At 34.4% G+C, this 21,349-nt stretch overlaps 1 protein-coding gene and 1 non-coding gene across 2 annotated transcripts in view; both read right to left on the minus strand.

The window, feature by feature from the left end:
• Positions 1–2,692: 2,692 nt before the first annotated feature.
• The window catches only part of MTMR10 (myotubularin related protein 10), an 84,266-nt gene continuing 65,609 nt past the window's right edge, over positions 2,693–21,349 (minus strand). Inside the window, exons 13-16 of the mRNA XM_043982736.1 lie at positions 19,450–19,619; positions 14,834–15,004; positions 7,643–7,825; positions 2,693–6,258 (exon numbers count right to left, since the gene is read on the minus strand). Of these exons, the coding sequence (XP_043838671.1) occupies positions 5,665–6,258; positions 7,643–7,825; positions 14,834–15,004; positions 19,450–19,619 (1,118 nt within the window). The 3' untranslated portion in view covers positions 2,693–5,664. The remainder of the gene's footprint in view (positions 6,259–7,642; positions 7,826–14,833; positions 15,005–19,449; positions 19,620–21,349) is intronic.
• LOC122744765 lies at positions 11,691–11,797 on the minus strand. Its single transcript, XR_006355112.1, has one exon. It is a non-coding gene; the product is annotated as a U6 spliceosomal RNA (small nuclear RNA).

Consider the following 21,349-nt stretch of genomic DNA (forward strand, 5'->3'; position numbering starts at 1 on the left):
ATCTCAAATGGAGATCATAGCATTTAGCTCTCAGGATTTTATACTGACTACTCTTTTAGGGACATATACATTCTATTTTCGAATCACACTTGCTTGATTTGATACTATAGAACACTTGTATATTGAGCCTGTTGGCTGAAAGTGCCCCCTTCTCCCCTCCTGCTCACCTCACCTCATTCAGGTATCTTTCCCTAGTTGTCTCCTCTTTCACTGTGGCCCTTCTCTTTCCCAAAGCCAGCCCTTCTACACACACCCTTGGATCCTATCCTTTCCAAAGGTCTTCAGCAGGTTGCCTCCATTAATCATTCCTCCTCTATCTTCAGTCTCCATGTCCTTATTCCATATCATAGCTCCTTGCTATTTACAAGAATGTCCTTCCTTGAAAAATCCTCTTGATCTTCCTATCCCTGCTAGTTATCCATCTATGTCTTTCCTCTTCTTTGTAACTAAACTCCTTGAGAGAGCCATTTACCTTTAGTGGTACCACTTTTCTTACTCCAATAAACCCTTTGCAATTTAGCTTTTGACTCCATCTTTCAACTACTAGTCTTTCCAACGTTACCCATGCTGTCTTAATTGCCAAATCAACTGAATTTTTTTCAATCTTGATCTTTCTTATTCTTCTGTAACATTTGACACTTGATCACTCTGAATATGATTTCCTCACTAGGTTTTTATGACATTGCTCTCTCCTGGTACTTTTTCTGCCTGTTTGATAGCTCCTTAGTCTCTTTTGCTGGATTTTCCTGTAGGTAATGCCCACATAGTTGTCTTTCAAGGCTCTGTCTTGGCTCCCCTTCTAATCTGCTTTGTACCATTTGGCCATCAATTAGCATCTTTCTCAGCCAACTTCATTTTCTATAAGCAGTTCAGCTTGGTTTTGATTTGCAATAGCTAACTGGTCTCCCTGCCTGCTCTCTCCCACACTCCAATAAGACCTCCATTCAGTTGTCTAGGCGATTTTCCTAAAGTGTAGGTCTGAACATGTCACCCCTCCCTGCTCAATGTGTATGAGGTCCCCATTACCTCCAAGATCAAATATAAACTCTGGTTTGGCATTTAAAGCTTTTAATAATGGTGCCTTCCCATCTTTCCACTCTATACCTCAGTCTTCCAGGAACTCTGCATTCCAGCAATTATGGCCTTCTTGTCTATATACCTCCATATTTACATATTTCTCCTTCATTAGAATATAAACTCCTTGAGGGCAGAAACTGTATCTTTGCCTTTGTATCCCTAGAACTTTGCTATCAGCTATACCAAGGCTTATGTCAACACAATTACCAGGCCCAGGAATTATCCTTGGATATATAGAAGATACTCCCTACCCACAGCAAATATATGCTAATTCTTTATTCCCACTAGTACAATTCATTAGAAAATACTCCGTTAGGGATTATACTACACAATGTTTAGATTAGTGCCTTTAGGCTGTGTAGCTACAAACCTAAATGGAATACTACATTGCAAGTAGTTGAAATTCTTTAAATAGAAGTTTTCTGCATTTCCATTTCAGATGCAAATATCCATTAAAAAAATCATACCCTTTATCAGTTCAATATGCAATAAGCACAAGCACAGTGTGGATCAAAAGAATTTCCTTGTTAAAGTAGAATGTGGCTTTTCCCTAGAATGTCACAAAATTCAAACATACTTTTATGATCTACTAGTGGCCTCAAAGGCCCGTTTCTTTGACATGCAAATGAAAAGATAATTAATGAATAATTAACATTGGACATTTAATCAGGAGAAACCAGATTCCAGTTTAGCAACCATTTCTGAGCCTAAACAAAAACAGACGACAATCCCTATTTGGATGCCTCCTCATGGTATGGGGATGACCCTGGATGCTCAAACACTATACTAATGGACCTCAGAAAGGCATACAGTCCTGGGACAGACTGCTTTCAGAGGACTGACCTAGCAGTGACTGGTACATAGTCAGTAGGCTGGCCTTTAAGTGATTTATTCCTTGGTCTTGAAAACTCTTGAGTCCACAGGAAAAACAGAAAGGATAATACAATCTGAAGTACCTACCTCATACAGGTGTGTGTAAACCAAATGAAATAATCTTTGTGAAACACACTGTAAAAACCTTAAAAGTACTTTAAAAAAACTTCAGCTATTATCCTTAAAGGTAACTCTAAGTACCTTCAATTGTAAATTATTCTAAAAGCAACTGATACTATTTTCTCCCCTAAGGGCAAGGTTTTAAAAAAAAATTATCTGAAGTTATCAATATGTAATAAATGGATTTTTAAAAATGGAAATAATGCCACTACATACTACAGATTTGGATTTTAAAAAAACAGTACGGGGAAAAACTAGATCCCAGAAAACTGTGGTAGTTCCAACTCTGCTACTAAAAGTAACTTTATGACCTTGGGTAAGTAATTAAACTTCTTTGGCCTCCAGGTGGCTCATTTATATTAGTCCCTTGCACAAATCAAAAATATTTGTTAAGTAAAGAACGATTTTGATTTGGCCATAACGTATAGACATAAAAGCTTGAGGTTGATGACTAATCATATCCAAAACAAATATAGATGAATTAATTCTGTAAATAAGAAATGTATAACTTTATGATGGGAAAACATCTGAGTTGTTCATGGAAGGTATACAAACTGACTAGGTATCTGAACTACTTAACTGGATTCTATGACTCTATATTGATGAATACAATAATCACTCATTGAAGAAAGATAAAAACTTTATTCAACAATCAAGATCTCCTTCACATTTATCAACCTCTTACTGACAAGTTTTCTATTAATCTTGCCAAATCCTACTTAACTCAAGTAACAGTCATTGTTAGGCACAAAGGTTTCAGATTTCACTTAATGTCAATTTTTACAAAACTGAGTTTACTGCTATAAGCAGTTACTGTAACTAAAAGATCTGTGGAATAGTTTTAACCTATTAATTAGTACAAGTCATCTTTTAAATAAAAGGTTAGAAACATTTTTGGTTTTAATATAAATTTCCATCTGAGAATAAATGGCCAGGCACTGTACATCTTTAAGTAATATCACTAAAAGTACATTGGCACAATTATTGCAAAAATAAGGAGATTTATCAGAATGTTAATATGGGATTCTACATTATTACAGATTTCTTTGGTACAGTATATGTACTGTAGTTGCAATCACATCATTTCTTGTTAGCAGTAGCTAGGTGCAGCTTTGTTGTACCCACTCTAATTGCCAGGATTTAAAATTTCAGCAGTTGTTCGTTTTGTGTACAATATAATATGGCACAATAATCATTATAAAAGACCAATTAAAACCAATGCAGATTTTCACTAGAAAATGATATAAAAATAAGCTTATATCAAGATTTTTCTATTTTTATAATCGGTATTAGTACCTAATTTTAAAACTTGAATTTTTTTTAAGTTAAAAAAATGAATTGTATGGACAAGGGAAGACAACTGTAGAAAATTAGTTAAATGCAATGTCTGAATTCATAACACTCAATAATATATTAATAATGAAGCAGCTTCCAAAAAAGGAGAAAACAGCTTGAAATGAATGGGAAGGAAATCTTTAGCACTTTAAGGGGCTAAGAATTGATTTTCAATCAATAAGCTATTACAAATGTTTATATAACAAAAAGGTTCCAATATAAACTAAAAGTTTATTTTTTCTATCCAACAGGCTAGCAAAACCATGACCTTATAAACAAGACAAAATTCTTAAGACAAGTTATAAAAGCATTTCTGCTTCTTTAGTCCACAAAGTAATAACCATTCAAACAATTTTGTAATAAGAAAATTATTCATCAAGTAGAAACAGCTACTCATTAAATATACAGGTACAACACAATCTTAGAAAACCTTTAAAAAATACAAAAATTTATTGTTCCTGGGCAGTAGTCACTTTTTCAAAGTGAAATATACAGACTAGTTATTTTACTTAGTCAAATTTTTAAAGATCCCAAGTGAGTTGGGCAGTTTAAGAGACTGTAAACAATCTGGCCTACCTTTTAAGAATACAACCCTTTAAACAGGGAATGGGGAAGAGAGGGAAGAAGTGTAGGAAAAAATCCTCAAAATCAGGATTCTATATTGGAGCTCTTGTACCCAAAGTTTCAACCTGAACATATCTTTGGCTGTTTAAGCCACTACTGGAAAGGCTGGGGTATTAATGCTATTGCAATGAATATGTGCATATTACAATAGTTTAATTAGGGAGCTAGAACAAATATTCCCAAACAAATGTGAAGTGCACTTCTGTGTTGCACCTATTTCCATAATCCTCTTTCACTTTTGTCCCTTTTCTTTCTATGGTTCCAACAAAAATTGGTGCAGATAGGAAAAATGCTCTCTCTTCCCTACTAAAAGTTAGCAGTAGCATTTGAGAGATATTGTATCTTCCACTCCTATACTTTGGACACAACAGTTCATCCTTTGCTGACTATTTAAACCCATTATCTGACTAGGTGATCTAAATCTTTCTAGTAACACATCAACTTCAAGGGAAAAATGTAGCAAAAGTTAAATTTATCAGAATGTCAGTGACACATACAATGAACATGTCCTTTTTCTTGGATAGCAGATATTCCTTCTAGAGGGAAAAACCAAAATTTGAATCTTCACAGTATATACTGAATTTTTCCCAATATAAAAACGAGCAATTAGCATAACAGAAAAAGCAGCACTTCATTCTGTGACAATGACTTACTAAAATTGAAATTAAATCTTTCTGCCAAATTTAGATCTTTTAAAATAAAGGTTCATTCTAAATGACACTTTAAAAGGCATTCTATATACTGGCAATTAATGCTTTATGCTGTTTAAAGGTCCAAATAATGGCTTTGCTGATTTCCAGTTTAAGAATCTGAACATGAAAATGTTTACAATATACATTAGGATTTTAACATCCTATTTTAAAATGAAATTACATTTCACTGTGTAGTATACATATCTTAAAGTTCATTTCAATTAAAGGCACTTCTAAGGCTATAATTATATTATCTACAGAAAACATTTTACAATTAACAGTGCATATCATTTTGAAGTTAGTTTCTGTGTAGTAAAGGGAAGCTCACAAAATTAAAAAACCCTGTTCTAAAGATTCCTTATTTAACCAAGATGATTTGAAAAAAATAAATTATGGCTGCAGTGCACTAATATAATAAACATTAGTTGAAACCAATTAGAGATAATGTAATTAAAGAAGTATGTAAATATAGAAACACTATAGCCTAGTTTCAAAGTTTTGCTCCCACACTTGTTAACATATTTTTGGCAATATATGGTTGTTCTGGATTTTTCTTAAAATATTTGCTTTTGTTTCCTTGGACTGCTAATCAGAGAAGCCTCACTTAATGGTTTGGAAGATGAAGCAAAAATAATAATAATAATTTGATTAGCATAATCATATTTATTCTCTAAATTAGTAAATGAAATTTTTGTTTGCACATCACCTGAAAATAAGCCAGACCTATAAAATTCAGGAAAATAAAATCAAAACCAAAGTTTATGTCTACTTTAAAAATTGTGCGATTAAAGCATGATTCAGTTTGCTTTTAAATATTTGTGCAAAATTCAACTATTATTCTCATATATAAAATAATTACAGCTTTGGATGCCACAGTTAGCAGTGTTAAGTTGGAGGAAAAAGGTTTACCATATTCTCCCAGATGTTAAGAAAATACTACATTTTAGTCCTCATTTGCTAGCGTCTCAGTAGACAACCATATTTTGGCACCACTTAAAAATTTGCTTAATGGTGTTCCTAAAATGCTTCTTCTGCAAAGGTTCCCTATAGGCGAAAATGGAAATGAAGAGGAAAGAAACTCCGGAATCTCAGATGTATCATTTAGACCATTTGCTTTAAAGTACATCCTACTCTGATCCAGTTCTGAGGAGCTAGCTTGCATGGGAATGCTCTTGTACTGCCGAAGACTCCTGCTGAGCATATCTATTTCATCTGCCAGGAGAGACACTTTGTGAAATGCTGTAATGAAGCCACCATTATTAATTTGGGCCTCTGGAACCCAACGGAAGTAGCAGAGTTTCCACAGTTTGATGTGTATTCTGGAGAGGCGGGGCAGAATTACACCATGCAGGTCAACAGGTTTTGAAAACCAGTCTCTAAAATATTGTTCCATATCAGTGCTCTGGCTGTCAGTTTGCTGAAGATCTGTCTTCAATTTCAGAATTAGTGAATTTCTCCTTGGAAGCAAATCTTGTTCACTGATGATTCCATTCTTAAAGGAAGGTGGCATTCCTCTTAATGTAGAGCTATAATTTTTCTGTATGGAGAAGAGATTTTACATGTTCATGATTGTCTAATTCAGAAAAAACAATGATTTCAAAGATGTAAATTTTAAAAATAAGCTGAATACTACATATAAGTTTGATTTGGGTTTTTTTTGTTGTTTTTTAGTGAGGCAATTGGGGTTAAGTGACTTGCTCAGGGTCACACAGCTAGTAAGTGTTATTAAGTGTCTGAGGTCGGATTTGAACTCAGGTCCTCCTGAATCCAGGGCCGGTGCTCTATCCATTGCGCCACCTAGCTGCCCCCTATATATAAGTTTGAGAGAATTTCAGCCTCAAACAACTGTAAACCATTTAATATTCTTCCTTTAGAATAATGACCTTACCCTTACTTTCTTTTTAACTTTGAGTTGATAGTTATGCTTTTTTATGCACAACTAAAGTTTTTTACCTATATTTCCATTCTGAAAAGTTTCCCCTTTCTATATAACAGTAAGCAATATTGAGTAAAAAGAGAGGCTAAAGGCTAAGTCTTTTATAGTTACAAAAAAAAATTTCATTATGACATAACTCATGAAACTGCATTAGAAATGAATATACTGGAAAAGTAAATTAGAACTTGGGGCTATTTCAGTGGAAAATGCTTTTAGAAACATCTGTTAATGGAGAAAACACCAGCCCTGGATTCAGGAAGACCTGAGTTCAAATCCGGCCTCAGACATTTGACACTTACTAGCTGTGTGACCCTAGGCAAGTCACTTAACCCTCATTGCCCCATGCGCGCCTGCGTGCACATGCACGCATACACACGCACGCACGCACACACACACACACACACACACACACACACACACAGCAACAAATTGGTAAACTAGAAATATCTGTTAAGATTTTAAGCATATTCTTGTAGTGTAGCAGGACAGACTATAGAGGATCTGAATTTAAAACCTAGAACTTCTACTTACTAACTGTATAACCCTGAGCAAGTCATTTCCCCTCTATAATTTTCAGTTTCCTCATTTTTACGGGTAGTTAGGTATCACATCATTTTTAAGGGCAGCTAGGTGTCACAATGGACAAGGTGCTGGATCTGGAGTGAGGAAGACTGTGATCCCAGGCAAATGATTTAGCCTCTGTCTGCCTCACTTTCCTCAACTTTAAAATGGGGATAATAATAATACCTAGCTCCCAGGACTGTAGTGAGGATCAAATGAGATAATATCTGTAAAGCCCCTAGTACAGTGCCTGGTACAAAGTAGGTGCTATATAAATGCTTATTCTCTTCCTCTTCCCTTTTACCAAGCTGTGTGCACTGCTGCAGGATTTGGCTACATTTCATTGTTACTTCAGATTTTAAAGTAAACAAGACACAGAAGCAATTATTAAAGGTCTTTGTTTTCAATATATTTTCATAATTACCTTTGTCCGCTTAAATGATTTCACTGACCCATTTTGTACACGTGGTGTACTCTTTCCAATGTACAAGGGGTTGTTAAAAAGGGCGCGATCCTTTGCTGTAAATTGAAGTGACCAGTCCCAAACAGAAGGAAATTTTAATCCCTTTTCATCACCTAGTTGTATATTTTTGCTAATAGCAAATTCCTGGAGAAAAAAAAATCACAAAAACATTGCATTTTAACAGACAGTATGCAATTGCATACTGATGTGGAAGTTTTCAGACCCAGCTGTCTCTGTACAGTCCGATTACAGACTTGTTAAAGCAAAGATCAAAATCAACACCAAATTAGAAAAATGACAATAAGAAGGCAGTGCAGAACTGAGGTATCTCCAATTTGATTTATGTATACCTACTGACAGTAAAATATAGGAAACCATTAAAAAAAAACATAAACAATCACCATTTCCTAGGGAAGTTTAACAAATTTAAATAAATTGTACAATAAGGAGAACAAAAGATCCCCCAAACTACCTTAGCACCCCAAAATCCTTGATCCCTTTCCACTTAGGATAACCATATGCAGTCAAAGGCAACACAAGTATAGAATATAAATTGACTTGTAAAATCTCATAGAGAGAACAGTGGATAAGGGAGCAGTACTGCCTCCTGAAACAGTAAAAGCGGCAAAGGGAAAAATGAATTAACTGAAAGTTTAGTGAGATGCCAACCTAAGCCAAATCCTCCTGAAATCTTCTAAGGATGTAAATGGAAAGAGACCAATGAACAAAAGAAAAATAGAAAATATCTTTCGACATCTCTACAACACTTTTCTTTATCAATAACAGTGGAGCCACCGTATTTGGACTTTAATTTCACTTTTTGTAATGTGCTACATGACAAAGTAGGAATGGCAGTAAAGCAAACATATTAGAAGGACTGGCAGTGGGGATGAGAATTGATCCAATAGTTCTGGAAAACAATTTGGAATTATGTAGGATCCAACAATCCCACAACTCATTCTATGCACCCAAGGAGATCAACTACTGAAAAAAGGTCCTACATATACCAAAGTATTCATAGCAGGATTTGTTATGGTAGTAAAAATTTGTAAACAAAGTTGATAAAACCTATTCCTTCAAGAAAGACCAAACTACAGTACACATGAAGAGGAACACTGTTGTACAGCAAGTAGTGACAAATATGAGGAATAGAGAGATTCTGCATTCAGGTACCTATAACTGGGAATATCTGAATGAACTGATTCAGTGCAAAGAAAACAGTCAAAAGAATATGCACGACCACAATAATGTAAATGAAAATAGTATAAGAATACAAATTAAATACAATGGCCAAACTTAGTTGCAGGAGAGCTATGATAAATATACTCCACTCCCACATCCCTTTGGTAAGCAGACACTTGGGAAACCACAAGTCAGGTACAATAGATAACGTTGGTATCTAAGTTACAACATTCTTTTTTTCTTTTCTTTTTTTTTTCTTTGCAGGCAATGTGGGTTAAGTGACTTGCCCAGGGTCACACAGCTAGTAAGTGTCAAGTGTCTGAGGCCGGATTTGAACTCAGGCACTCCTGAATCCAGGGCCCGTGCTTTAACCACTGCACCATCTAGCGGCCCCCTTTTTTTTTCATATTAATAATTGGTCAACTATAAAAGTAAAAAGTAACATTATCAGGCACATATATTATTGTTAGGCAATGTTGTGTAACTATTTTTGGTTCTGTACTTTGTGGAAATTTTGGTGACAGATGAGAAGTAGTTGATCTATGACTATCAATTTTTTTAAAGTTAGATTGTATTTAGTACTTTCTGGTTAATACTTGTAGGGAAATATGCAATAAATTTTAAAAACTTTTCCATCACAAATGGTTTAAAAAACCCTACACAAGTGTTAAAATGCATTTCAATAAATTAACCTAAAAATTAGCATAAAAGAGGAGATACTAAATTTCAAGAAGACTGACCGGAAATAAATGCATCTATATCTATATAAATAAGTAAAACTAAAAGATGGTTCCATGAAAAGACTAATACAGAATCATCAGAATCTCCTGTATAGTTATATATATTGCTAGCAAAGCTGAAAATACAAAAGAAACAGAGGAATATAAAATTCAAAAATATAAAAAACCCAAACTAACTGAAGACCAAATGGACATCTTAGATAATCCTATCTCAGAAAAAGAAATAAAACTATACTGTATAAGAACAAATTAAAAACATACAAACTCCAGGTCCTAATGGATTCATAGAACAATTGTATCAAAACTTAAAAATACTACATAAATTATTCTTAAAATTGATAAAGTACTCCAAGAGAATTTTTATAAGACAAAAATAATTCTAATATCTAAAGGATAGAAAGAGAACAAGCCAATATGATGAACACTAGTTAAAAAATTAAATAAAATCTGTTAAACAAACTATAGCAATTCATTCAAGAAATCATTCGTTATGACCAGGCTGCATTTAAATCAGGGATGAAAGGATGGTTCAACATAAAGAAACAATCAATACAATTAATCACATTAAAAGTCAAAACATTCAAAATCACATGTTTTTGAGAAAAAAAAGAGAAAAACAGAAAAAGGCTCTGACAAAGTACAATGTTCAATCATGCAAAAAAAACAAAAAAAAACCAAAACCAAAAACCCTAGAAAGTATAGGCACAGATCTTTGCTTAAAAAAAAAAAATCATAAGGGGCAGCTAGGTGGCGCAGTGGATAGAGCACCGGCCCTGGATTCAGGAGGACCTGAGTTCAAATCTGGCCTCAGACACTTGACATTTACTAGCTGTGTGATCCTGGGCAAGTCACTTAACCCCCATTGCCCTACAAACAAACAAACAAAAAATCATAAAAAGTATCCACCTAAAACCAAATTTATTTAAAAGTCCTAGGGAATCAGCAGTTACCACTTGAGACAAAGTAAATTTACAGGTTGCAAAATTAATTCTCAAAAATTAAAAGCTTTACTCTATAATAAAAAAATTCAAAAAGCAAATGAGAAAGTGAAACTAATTCCAAATAACTACAAAATGCAAAAAAAATTGAGGCTCAATCTACCAAAGCACACAAAATACTTGTATAGATTCAATTACAAAATGTTCCTTTATAAGAAAAACAACAAATAGCTAAAGGAATCATTTATTCACTGTTCATGGATGAACTGTGCCAATATAATAATAATAATAATAAAAAGACAATATTACTGAAGTTAATTTATCAAAGTGATACTTTACAGGATTTGATCATAACAAAACTTATTTTGAGGAACAAAACAAAGAGATTATTAAAAAGATAGGGGGGCAGCTAGGTGTGGCATTGGATAGAGCATCAGCAGGAGTCAGGAGGACCTGAGTTCAAACCCAGCCTCAGACACTTAACACTTACTGGCTGTATGACCCTGGGCAAGTCACTTAACCCCAATTGCCTCACCAAAAACAAACAAAAAGATAGGAATGAAGAGAGAATAACACTTTTATACCTCAAACTCTATTATAAAGTAGCAATCATCAAACCCCATTCCCATTCAGAATTCAATTTGACAGCTTTCAAAAGTTATTATAGGAATGAGATGGGAGAGCTGGGGGAAAAACATGCTTACTTTACACCTCTATCTTGGCTCAACCTCCTAAAGTCTTATCTAATAATCCTAATTTGCTCTCTCTCCTAAATTACTTTATAAATTTTTCTTTTTTCTACATATATATGCAGAAAAAAGAAAAGAAAATATACAAATTACTTGATCCCACTGAATTTCAGCTCTTTTAGAGTAGGAACTGTTTAATTTTTGTATCTGCATTCCCATTGCCTAGCACAGTAATTGGCATAGTTACTTGGATCAAAGCAAACATTTAATAAATGCTTGTTGTCTGATTGAAGAATAGTTTCCCAGGAGTTGGCACAATGACAATTTTAAGAAGTAACACCAACAACAAATTAGGATAGAAAAATCTAAAAAGCTGACACAAGAACTCAAAAAGGAAAGGATTAGTCTACGTCTATTTTAGATGTTGTCAAAACTAAAAACCCTATATTCTTTTTTTTTTTTAAATATGGAACGCTTCACGAATTTGCGTGTCATCCTTGCGCAGGGGCCATGCTAATCTTCTCTGTATCATTCCAATTTTAATATATGTGCTGCCGAAGCGAGCACCCTATATTCCTATAAAAACCCTTAAAGTCATCATTTTATACTAACTGATTTTTATAATTATAACCCCAAGTCATCAAGAAAAAGTTTTTTTAAAAAAGTTATTATTAACAATTTATACCTTAGAATCCTAAATACATTATTTATAGTATATTCTCTTAAAGGCAGAACCTGGCCTCAGAGTTTGGGATTAATTTCTTAAACATATATTATGTGACTCTAAAAACCTCATAGTCAAATGCAGAAAGGCAGAAAAAGTAAATGCATCCTTCTCTGATCATGATGCAATAAAAATTACATGTAATAAAGAGCCATGGAAAAATAGAATGAAAATTATTTGGAAATGAAATAATCTCATCCTAAAGAATGAGTGGATCAAACAACAAATAATAGAACAATCAATAACTTTTATTCAAGAGAATCACAATAATGAGACAACATACCAAAATTTATGGTATGCAGCCAAAGCAGTTCTTAGGGGAAATTTTATATCTCTAAATGCTTACATGAATAAAATAGAGAAAGAGAAGATCAATGAATTGGGCATATAACTAAAAAAGCTAGAAAAAGAACAGATTATGTGACTGGGCAAGTCTTTAACCTCTCAGAGCCCCATGCAACTCTAAGGCTATATTGCCAAAACATTTGCTAATCTTCATTGTCCAGGGGGTTTTCCTTACTATGAGATCCCTACACTAATGAAATCATAAGTACAATTTAAAAAAAAAAAATACTGTTCTGGGGGCAGCTAGATGGCGCAGTGGTTAAAGCACTAGCCCTGAATTCAGGAGTACCTGGGTTCAAATCTGGCATCAGACACTTGACACTTAACTAGTTGTGTGACCCTGGGCAAGTCACTTAACCCCCATTGCCTGCAAAAAAAAAAATACTGTTCTAAAGGCAGGAAAATTATGTAGTATATTTTAAAAAGATTTCTATCGAAAATGCTTAAAAATTTTTGTAGACTAATGGGGGTATAAAATTATTTAGAAAATTCTGTTACATGAACAAGGGGTTCATGATTTAATGTACTTACATTTAAAACAAAGTTATATATTTAGTTCCATCTACTGGAAAATCTCTCTTTTATTTGTACTTTGGGCTTGATGTATTCCAGACAGTGTCAAGGACTTTAACCTATGATCAAGGTTTCTTAACCTAGAGTCTGTGAACTTATTTGTGTGTATGTTTTTTTTTAAATATTCTAAAAAAAAAAAAAATTCTGATCAGGGGCAGCAAGGTGGTATAATGGATAAAGCACTGGCCCTGGATTCAGGAAGACCTAAGTTCAAATCCAGCCTCAGACACTTGACACTTACTAGCTGTCTGACCCTGGGCAAATCACTTAACCTTCACTGCCTAACCCACCCCCTCCCAAAAAAATTCTGATAACTGTATTTCAATTTACTTGGTTTCCTTATTAATCTTATGCATTATTTTTCTGAATTTTAAAATATTATTTAGAGAAAGGCTCCAAAGGCTTCATCAGACCAGGAAAGGGGTCCATGACACACAAAAAGGCTAAGAACTACTGATGGTGAGATCCTCCATTTGCTCCTGTTTGTAGTGACTATATAAAACTTTTAAGCACTGCAGGCTACTCAAAATGAAGTTCCTAATTACTCAAAAGTTCAAAAGCCTAACTATCCACACAAGAAAGATAAAGTAGATGAAAAACGCTTATTGTCCATCAAGATTATAACAGTGCCCAATAATAACAGAATGCAAATGGCTAATAGGCTAAATTCATGATTGAGGAGGAGAGTGAACTCAATTATAATTAGAAAGCTCTACAATGCTTTTAATGACAAGATTCTCCTAAAATACAGGCCTATACTTTTAGGAAAAATATTCTCCTAGTAATGGTAATACATAGCTGTAATGGAATACCTCAGTCTACAAAGAAACAAAGTTGAGGATCACTCAAAGGCAATGGAGAAACATGCTGTGCCATAAACAGGCACATTATAAACAAGAAATTATATGGAAGACAAAATACAAAAGTTATCAGAGAAATGTATTAACCAGAAAAAACATGGCACAAAGCTAGAGTAAGGAATAACCAATGGATATCCCACATGGCCACTTGGATACAGTTGGACAGATGATCCCTGACCCATGACAGATGGACAGGACTTGTTCAAGAGTTGTGCAGGACGGGCAAGCACAGGTGTGTTCTAGAAAATAATGAGCTAGTATTTTAGAGCCTTTAAAGCTAAAAGTATCCTGGATCTGCTTCATAGCACATTTTTAAAAAAGGCCTATCCCTAAAACAGGAAAATATTATTTTTATATGCATATTTCACACACAGTCTATTATTGTTATGTCTTCAAATATTGCTTTTAAAAGTCTCAATGTTACTTCTTACTCATGTTTAGTCAGTGACTGAGTCTCTGTAGGTCAATGAATTGTTATAGAAAAACATGTTCTCCATCACTCCTTAAGTTTAAAATGACTACCTATAATGTATTTAACATTTTTAGGTTACAACTTAGTAGTCATACACTAATTAGAACAATTTTTTTCTCTCCAAAGCAAGCAAGCTTTCTCTCTTCCTTTCTACTCTGTGGAGAGAAATGAGCTTACCTTTATTTTTCCCCCACTTTAATGAAATTCAGAAAATATTCAGTTCACTAACTGTCCTATTGATTTATAACAAAGTTGCAATAGTACAAATCTAGCAAGAATATGAAAAATGTGATAACAGAATAAAAAGTGCTGAAGGGTAACACAAAAAAGTTTTGTTACTATATTATTACATTTACAATATACTTCTTAAACATAAATAGAACAGTTTAATTTGTAATACAAGCCTCTTTATTATCTTTGTATACTGAAATGTGTGTCAATGATGGAATTCACAACAAAAACTAACATTTAATTAAAATCAAACCAATTACATAAAGGTAGATTTAAAAACTGACAATTTATAAAAAACAAAAACCAGTTTCCTGAATTCTTATTTAAACTTTTAGATAACCTCATAACAGAACTAAAACTCAAATAGCAGTTCATTAAAATGAAAACACTATACTTACTGTGCTTTGTTTCACTCGTTGATGAGGGCAGTTGAAGAGAAAAGTGCCAAACAATGAGATTCGTGTACTGTCATACAGCACTGTTAAGTAAGTTTCTGAAAATTCAAAGGCTGCTGGATATTGCTCTAACAGCTGCCAGATGGAGTCCAGAAATAACAAGAATAAGGGAGACTAGCAAAACAAAACAGAAAATTAGTACTTCAGCTGTTTACATTTATGAGCATATCTATTCTCTTTAGAATGATAATAAAGAATAAATTCAAAGGAGAGACCACGGCCAAAAGGATTTGCCTTAATAAACCTAAACTTAAAGGAACAAATAGTATTAAATTCCCAGTTTTGATTAGTCCAATGTGCACAAAACTAAATAGCTGTAATAATAATGGCTCACTACAGTCAGGATAACATAAGATCTAGCATCTTCTACATTAAAGGACTAGAAGGCATGGAATGAGATATTCTGGAGGGCAAAGGAACCAAAATTCACCTACCCAGAAAAACTGATTATAATTTTTCAGGGGAAAAAATGGAACTTCAATGAAAAAGAGGACTTTCAGGCATTCATGATGAAAATACCTGAACTGAATAGAAAATCTGACTTTCAAATACAAGACCCTAGAAAAGCATAAAAAGGTAAACAGGAAAAAGAAATCATGAGAGATATTAAAAGGTTAAACTGTTTACATTCCTACAAGGGAAAATAATACTTGGATCTCAAAAGAACTTTCTCATTATTAGAGCAGCTGAAAGGAATATACTTAGAGTACACAGATGTGAATTGAATATGAAGGGATGATATCTGTAAAGCATTTTTTTGTTTATCCTTGTTTTTTGTGGGGCAGGCAGGGTGGGGTGTTTTATGTCTGGGGCAGAATTTGGGCTTGGCACGTCCTGGGTCCAGGGCTGGTGCTTTGTCCACTGTGTCACCTAGCTGATCTATGATGACATCTTTAAAATAAAGTTAAGGAGGGGCAGCTAGGTGGCGCAGTGGATAAAGCATCAGCCTTGGATTCAGGAGGACGTGAGTTCAAATCTAGCCTCAGACACTTGACACTTACTAGCTGTGTGACCCTGGGCAAGTCACTTAACCCTCATTGCCCTTCAAAAAAACATACAATAAAAAATAAAGTTAAGGACTAAGAGGAATACACGGAAGAAAGGGAAAGGGAGAAACAAACAAGAAAAAGCTTACGGAGTAGAGGGGAAGATAGGGAAGGAGTAGGGGAGTGAGTGAGCCTTATTCTCATCAGAATTGGCTCAAAGAGGGAATAACATACACACTCAAGTGGGTATAGTAATATATTTTGCCCTGAGAGAAAGTGAGAGGGGAAGGGGATAAGGGGGAAAGAGGCAAAGGAAGGGAGGGTAGATTGGGGGAGGGGGCAGTAAAAAGCAAAACACTTTTGAAGGATAGGGTGAAAGATAAAAAATAGAGTAAATATCAAGGGGAGGGAATAGGATGGAGGGTAATACAGTTAGCAATAGTAACTGTGAAAGAAATGATGATCAGGATGCTATCAGAAGGACATATGAAAAATGCAAAATATCAACAGAAAAAGAATTGATGGTATCTGAATACAGATTGAAGTATAATTTTATTTGTTAGTTCCTCTTTCTAAAGTTATTTGTCTATTTTCTTTTACAACCTGACTAATGTGAAGATGTGTTGCATGACTGTACATGTATGACTTATATTGAGTTGCTTGATTTCTTAGGGAGGGTTGAGGAGGTAGGGAGGAAGAAAATTTGGAACACAAAGTTTTAAAAATCAATGTGAAAAAAATGTTTTTGTTTTTTTTACATGTAAGTTGGGGAAAATTCTAAATAAAAAAAATTAATGGCTCACATTTATACAGCAATTTATAATTCAAGTGTTAAATTCTGTCTCCTACAAAAGCACTCAACTTTATTTTTTAAATGGCACATATAAGGCCTACCATAAGAAAAGATGATGTATCAAGAGCTGACTTTATAAAAACATAATTTAGAAGCTTATTTTTATATCATAAATGTATTCAATGCAAAATTCCTTTTCATAATGAACCTCCCTCAGAATATTTTGAAGTATATTCCGTTATATAAAAAAAACCAATATGTGCTATTTTGAAATACTATCTCATTCTCCAACCCTCACTAAGGATCATCCCTTTGTATCCTGATCCAGAAGTCAGCCATTCCTCTCGCTTGGATTTTATATCTCTGCTCTTCTGCTGACTCCTTCCCATTTTGCCTATAAAATATTCTTATTTCTCCAATCCTAAAATATTCCCTTGACCCTTTCTATTCTAATTCAGCTATTGCATCTGTTTCCTTTCCTCTACTAAACTTCTATTAAAAGTTATCTTTATTCAATGGATCCACTTTTGTACTCTTCTTAACCACTTCCAATGTGACTTCTGCCACAACCATTTGAGTGAAATCATTCTCCTGATGGTCATCAATGACCACAGATTTGAATCATGAAATACAAGTTTCTTTTTTTTCAGTTCTTCTTCCCTGACCTCTCTGTACCATGTGACAAATCTGATCACTTCCTCTACTGGATAACTTCCCTAGGCATCTGACACTATAATCTTCTGAATCTTCTCCTACTTCTTTAAAATGCTCCATATCTCCTTGTTTTTAGTCTTGGATCTTCTCACTTTTATTTGGTGACCTCATGAGTTTTCAATGATTATCTCTACACTAAACATGACTCCCAAATTTGCAATCACAGCCCTCAATTCTCTCCTGAGCTCTGGTCCCCAATCTCCAACTGCCTTCTAGACAGCTACATTTTAAATGTTCCAAAGAGACCTCAAACTTAACATGTCCCAAACTGAACCCATTATCTTTCTCCTTATGCACTGGAAATGGATGAAATGCATTTGCATTTCTCTTCCAAATTTCCCTATTTCTGTTAAGAGTACCACCATTTTCCCAGGTACTCAGGTTCACAATCTATTAATTCTTCACCCTCATATCCAATTAACCATCAAATCTTCTTGAATTCCACCACATCTTAGTATCGCTCAAATCTGTCTCTTTCTCTTTATTCATGCTCAAACCACGCTAGTTCTGGCCATAATCAACTCATTATAATAAAAGGCTATATTATAATAGCTTCCTAATTGGTCTTTCTCCTCTCCAATCTGTCCTCTACAGGGTTACCAAATTAAGACTCCTCCAAATGGTAGGTCTGATCATATTACATCTCTCTTTAAGAAGCTCTAATGGCTACCCATTGGCTCTAGGATAAAATACAAACTACTCTGTTTGTCATTGCCCCTTACAATCTGGCTCCAAATTATTTTTTTCCTGGCTGAATATACAAGGTGACCCAAAAGTGCTAGGGCAATTTTAAGGTATTAAAGCTTAAAACTTAAGATAATAAGGCTTGGGGCAACTAGGTGGCGCAGTGGATAGAACACCAGCCCTGGAGTCAGGAGTACCTGAGTTCAAATCCGGCCTCAGACACTTAACACTTACTAGCTGTGTGACCCTGGGTAAGTCACTTAACCCCAATTGCCTCACTAAAAAAAAAAAAGAAAAGATTAATAAGGCTTAAAACTGTTGTAAGACTTTTGGGTCACCTAGTATATCATTCCAGCAAAGCTGATCTACTTCTGCACCCTATAAGTTACAGTCCATCTTTATTCTATCCTTCCATTATTCTATCCTTCATATGGGAAATGCTGTCTTTACCTCTACCTCTTGCAAATTTTAGTTTCTTGTTAGGCTCAATTAGATGCCACTATTTTCAAGAGGCCTCTTCTAAATCCTCCCCCATTATATTGCCACCCTCTGTCCATCATTTTGTATTTATTTGATCTACCCCCTATATTTACCTATCTGTGAAAATACTTTGTTCTCTTAGTAGAATGAAAGCTCCCTGACAGCAAGGATTGTCACCCTTTTGCATTTATATCCCTAGCACCTAACACATGGTTTGGCAGAGAATAATTACTTAAATGCTTGTTGATTGTTGTTCTCAAATCTGTTAAGCTAAATGGTCTTCAAGGTTCTGTGCTTGATGCTCTCCTTTCTCTATATTCTGCCCTCGGTGATAGCACTCAACTCCCATAACTTCAATATAACCCCTATATAGACAACTCCTAATTCTGTATCCCTAGTCTTGATTTCTCTTCTTAGAACCAGACTAGCATCTTCAGTTGCCTATGAGAAATTTCCATTTGGATGTCCCACTCACTTTCATTTTCCTCCTCCCAAAAATCGTTCTTCCTTTTGACCTCTAAGGTGCCACTAGTCCCTTGTGTTCAAAACCTTTGATTATCATATATATGCATATATGTACATATATGCACGTGCGCGCACACACACACACACACACACACACACACACACACACACACACACACACACAAACACATTTGGGGTTTCTTCCTTCCCTCTCTCCATAAAGTTAGTAACTGTGCTATCTGTATTTTGTGTCTGCCCCAGCAACTAGAAGAGTCCTGTGGACACAACTGATACCTAACACATTGTGGATTTACTAAATATTTTAAAAATCATACTTGGACTTTTGTGAAAGTCTATATTATCAGTCTCATAATAATACACGTTTTACCATTTGTATACCAGAACTTAATTCCAGTCCATTTAGAGTTTTTTCATACCTCTTTCTCAGACCTCTTTAAGTGGTTACATCTGTCTAGGAACTGATATCCTGACATGACCCATTCTTTCTGTATCAGACTCTGAAATCCAGTAATTGTCCGAAAATAAGGATCCAGCATCACTTGAATTAGAGAAGCTACAAAACAACTCAGGTCCCTTCCTTCCTCCTCTGTGGGAAAAAAAAAAGAAATCGAAGAGAAATGATTATAAAATACAGGAAAATGTCATACTTTAATGTAACAGGGACAAAAAAAATTCTCTAACTGCTTCAATGTTTTCCATAATGTCTAGTCTCTATAGTTCTCTATTTCTTTCTTATTAAGTGAATCAAAATATAGTTTTGCTTCTTAAGACTTTTCTACGTAATAAGTAAAGTCCTTCTGAGCAATGGAAATGAATATATTGCTTGCTTAACATAGTTATATTTTAAAAGGCCATTATCTTTATTAGGTACTTTGTATAAAATAAGTTTATCCTCTTCCCCTCTGGAATCTGACTTAGAATTTCACATACAGAAGAATCACAATGAAATGATAGGCAACTGGGTGACACAAGGAACAGAATGCTGGATCTGGAATTGGGAAGACCAGAGGTCAAATTCTCTAAATAAAGATTATCTTACATAATCTAAAAATGGGCTCTTTCAGGTAACCGAAGGTCAGAAACAGAATTTTAAAACTCAAAAGGAACTTGGAGACAACCTACTCAAATTACCTCACTTTACCAATGAAGAAAATGGATACACTTGGCCCAAATGGAAATCTTTCTAAAATTTGTAACGTGCATTTCTAATTTATTAAAATAGGATATGCTATTTAATATATGCAGTCTTTTCTTCACAACTCAGGGTCATTCTTTATTCAATAAATTTTTATCATCTACTAAGTATAAAACATGATGTTCAGGGAGCAGAAAAATTCAAAGATGACTCTCAGTTCCTGCTCTTACAGAGGTACAGTTAAAGTAAAATGATGTGAACAATAATTATCTTACTCTTTCTTAGGCAGTTAGCTGACAGTGAATAGAGTATTAGGCCTGGAGTCAAGAAGACATGAGTTCAAATATGGTGTCACAATTACCAGATGCGTAACTCTGGGCAAGTTACCTAACCTGTTTGCCTTAGATTCCTCATTTGTGAAATGAGGATAATAATAGCACTTACTTCTCAGGGTTATTATGAGGATAAAATGAGATGATAGTTGTAAGATAGTTTACAAACCTTAAAGCGCTATATAAATGCAAGTTATTATTAAATGACCATTTAATTCAATTACTTAATAAATGAATTAAATTATGAAATTATAAATTATGTTATACAAGACCCTCAGGAGAATTAAGGTGTATATAGGACACTCTACTGATCCATGAGCATTTAACTGCCTACCTCCAGGGACTAACAAATCCAGAAATAAATCAGCCCCTAACCTCAAGGAGGTTATCTGGAGAAACATGTAAACATGTAAATAAATAGGTATAAACAAAACAGATACAATGTTATTTGGAGTAGGAGGAGGATACCAGCATCTACAGAGAACAAGCAAAGGCCTCATATAGAAGGCTGAACTTAAGTGGATATAAAAGTAATTTTTTTTTTCATAATTGTATGTGTATAACCTCTATCTGATCATTTAATCTCCTCAGGGAGGGGGGAAGGAAAGAGGGAGGAATAGAATTTGAAATTCAAAACTTTAAATAAAAATGTTAATTAAGATTAATTTTTAAAAAGTGATTTCATTTACAGCAGAGGGAACAGCTAGTGGCACACATGAGGAACAGTAATGCTAGTTCGGCTGGACTACAAGAAGGATATAGAGGCTTTAATGTAGAATAAGGGTAGAAAAGTAGGTTGGGACCAGGTTGTGAAGGTTTAAATTCCAGATGGAGAAATTTACATTTGAT

This window comes from Dromiciops gliroides, chromosome 2 (assembly GCF_019393635.1).
Source record: "Dromiciops gliroides isolate mDroGli1 chromosome 2, mDroGli1.pri, whole genome shotgun sequence".
Classification (NCBI taxonomy): domain Eukaryota; kingdom Metazoa; phylum Chordata; class Mammalia; order Microbiotheria; family Microbiotheriidae; genus Dromiciops; species Dromiciops gliroides.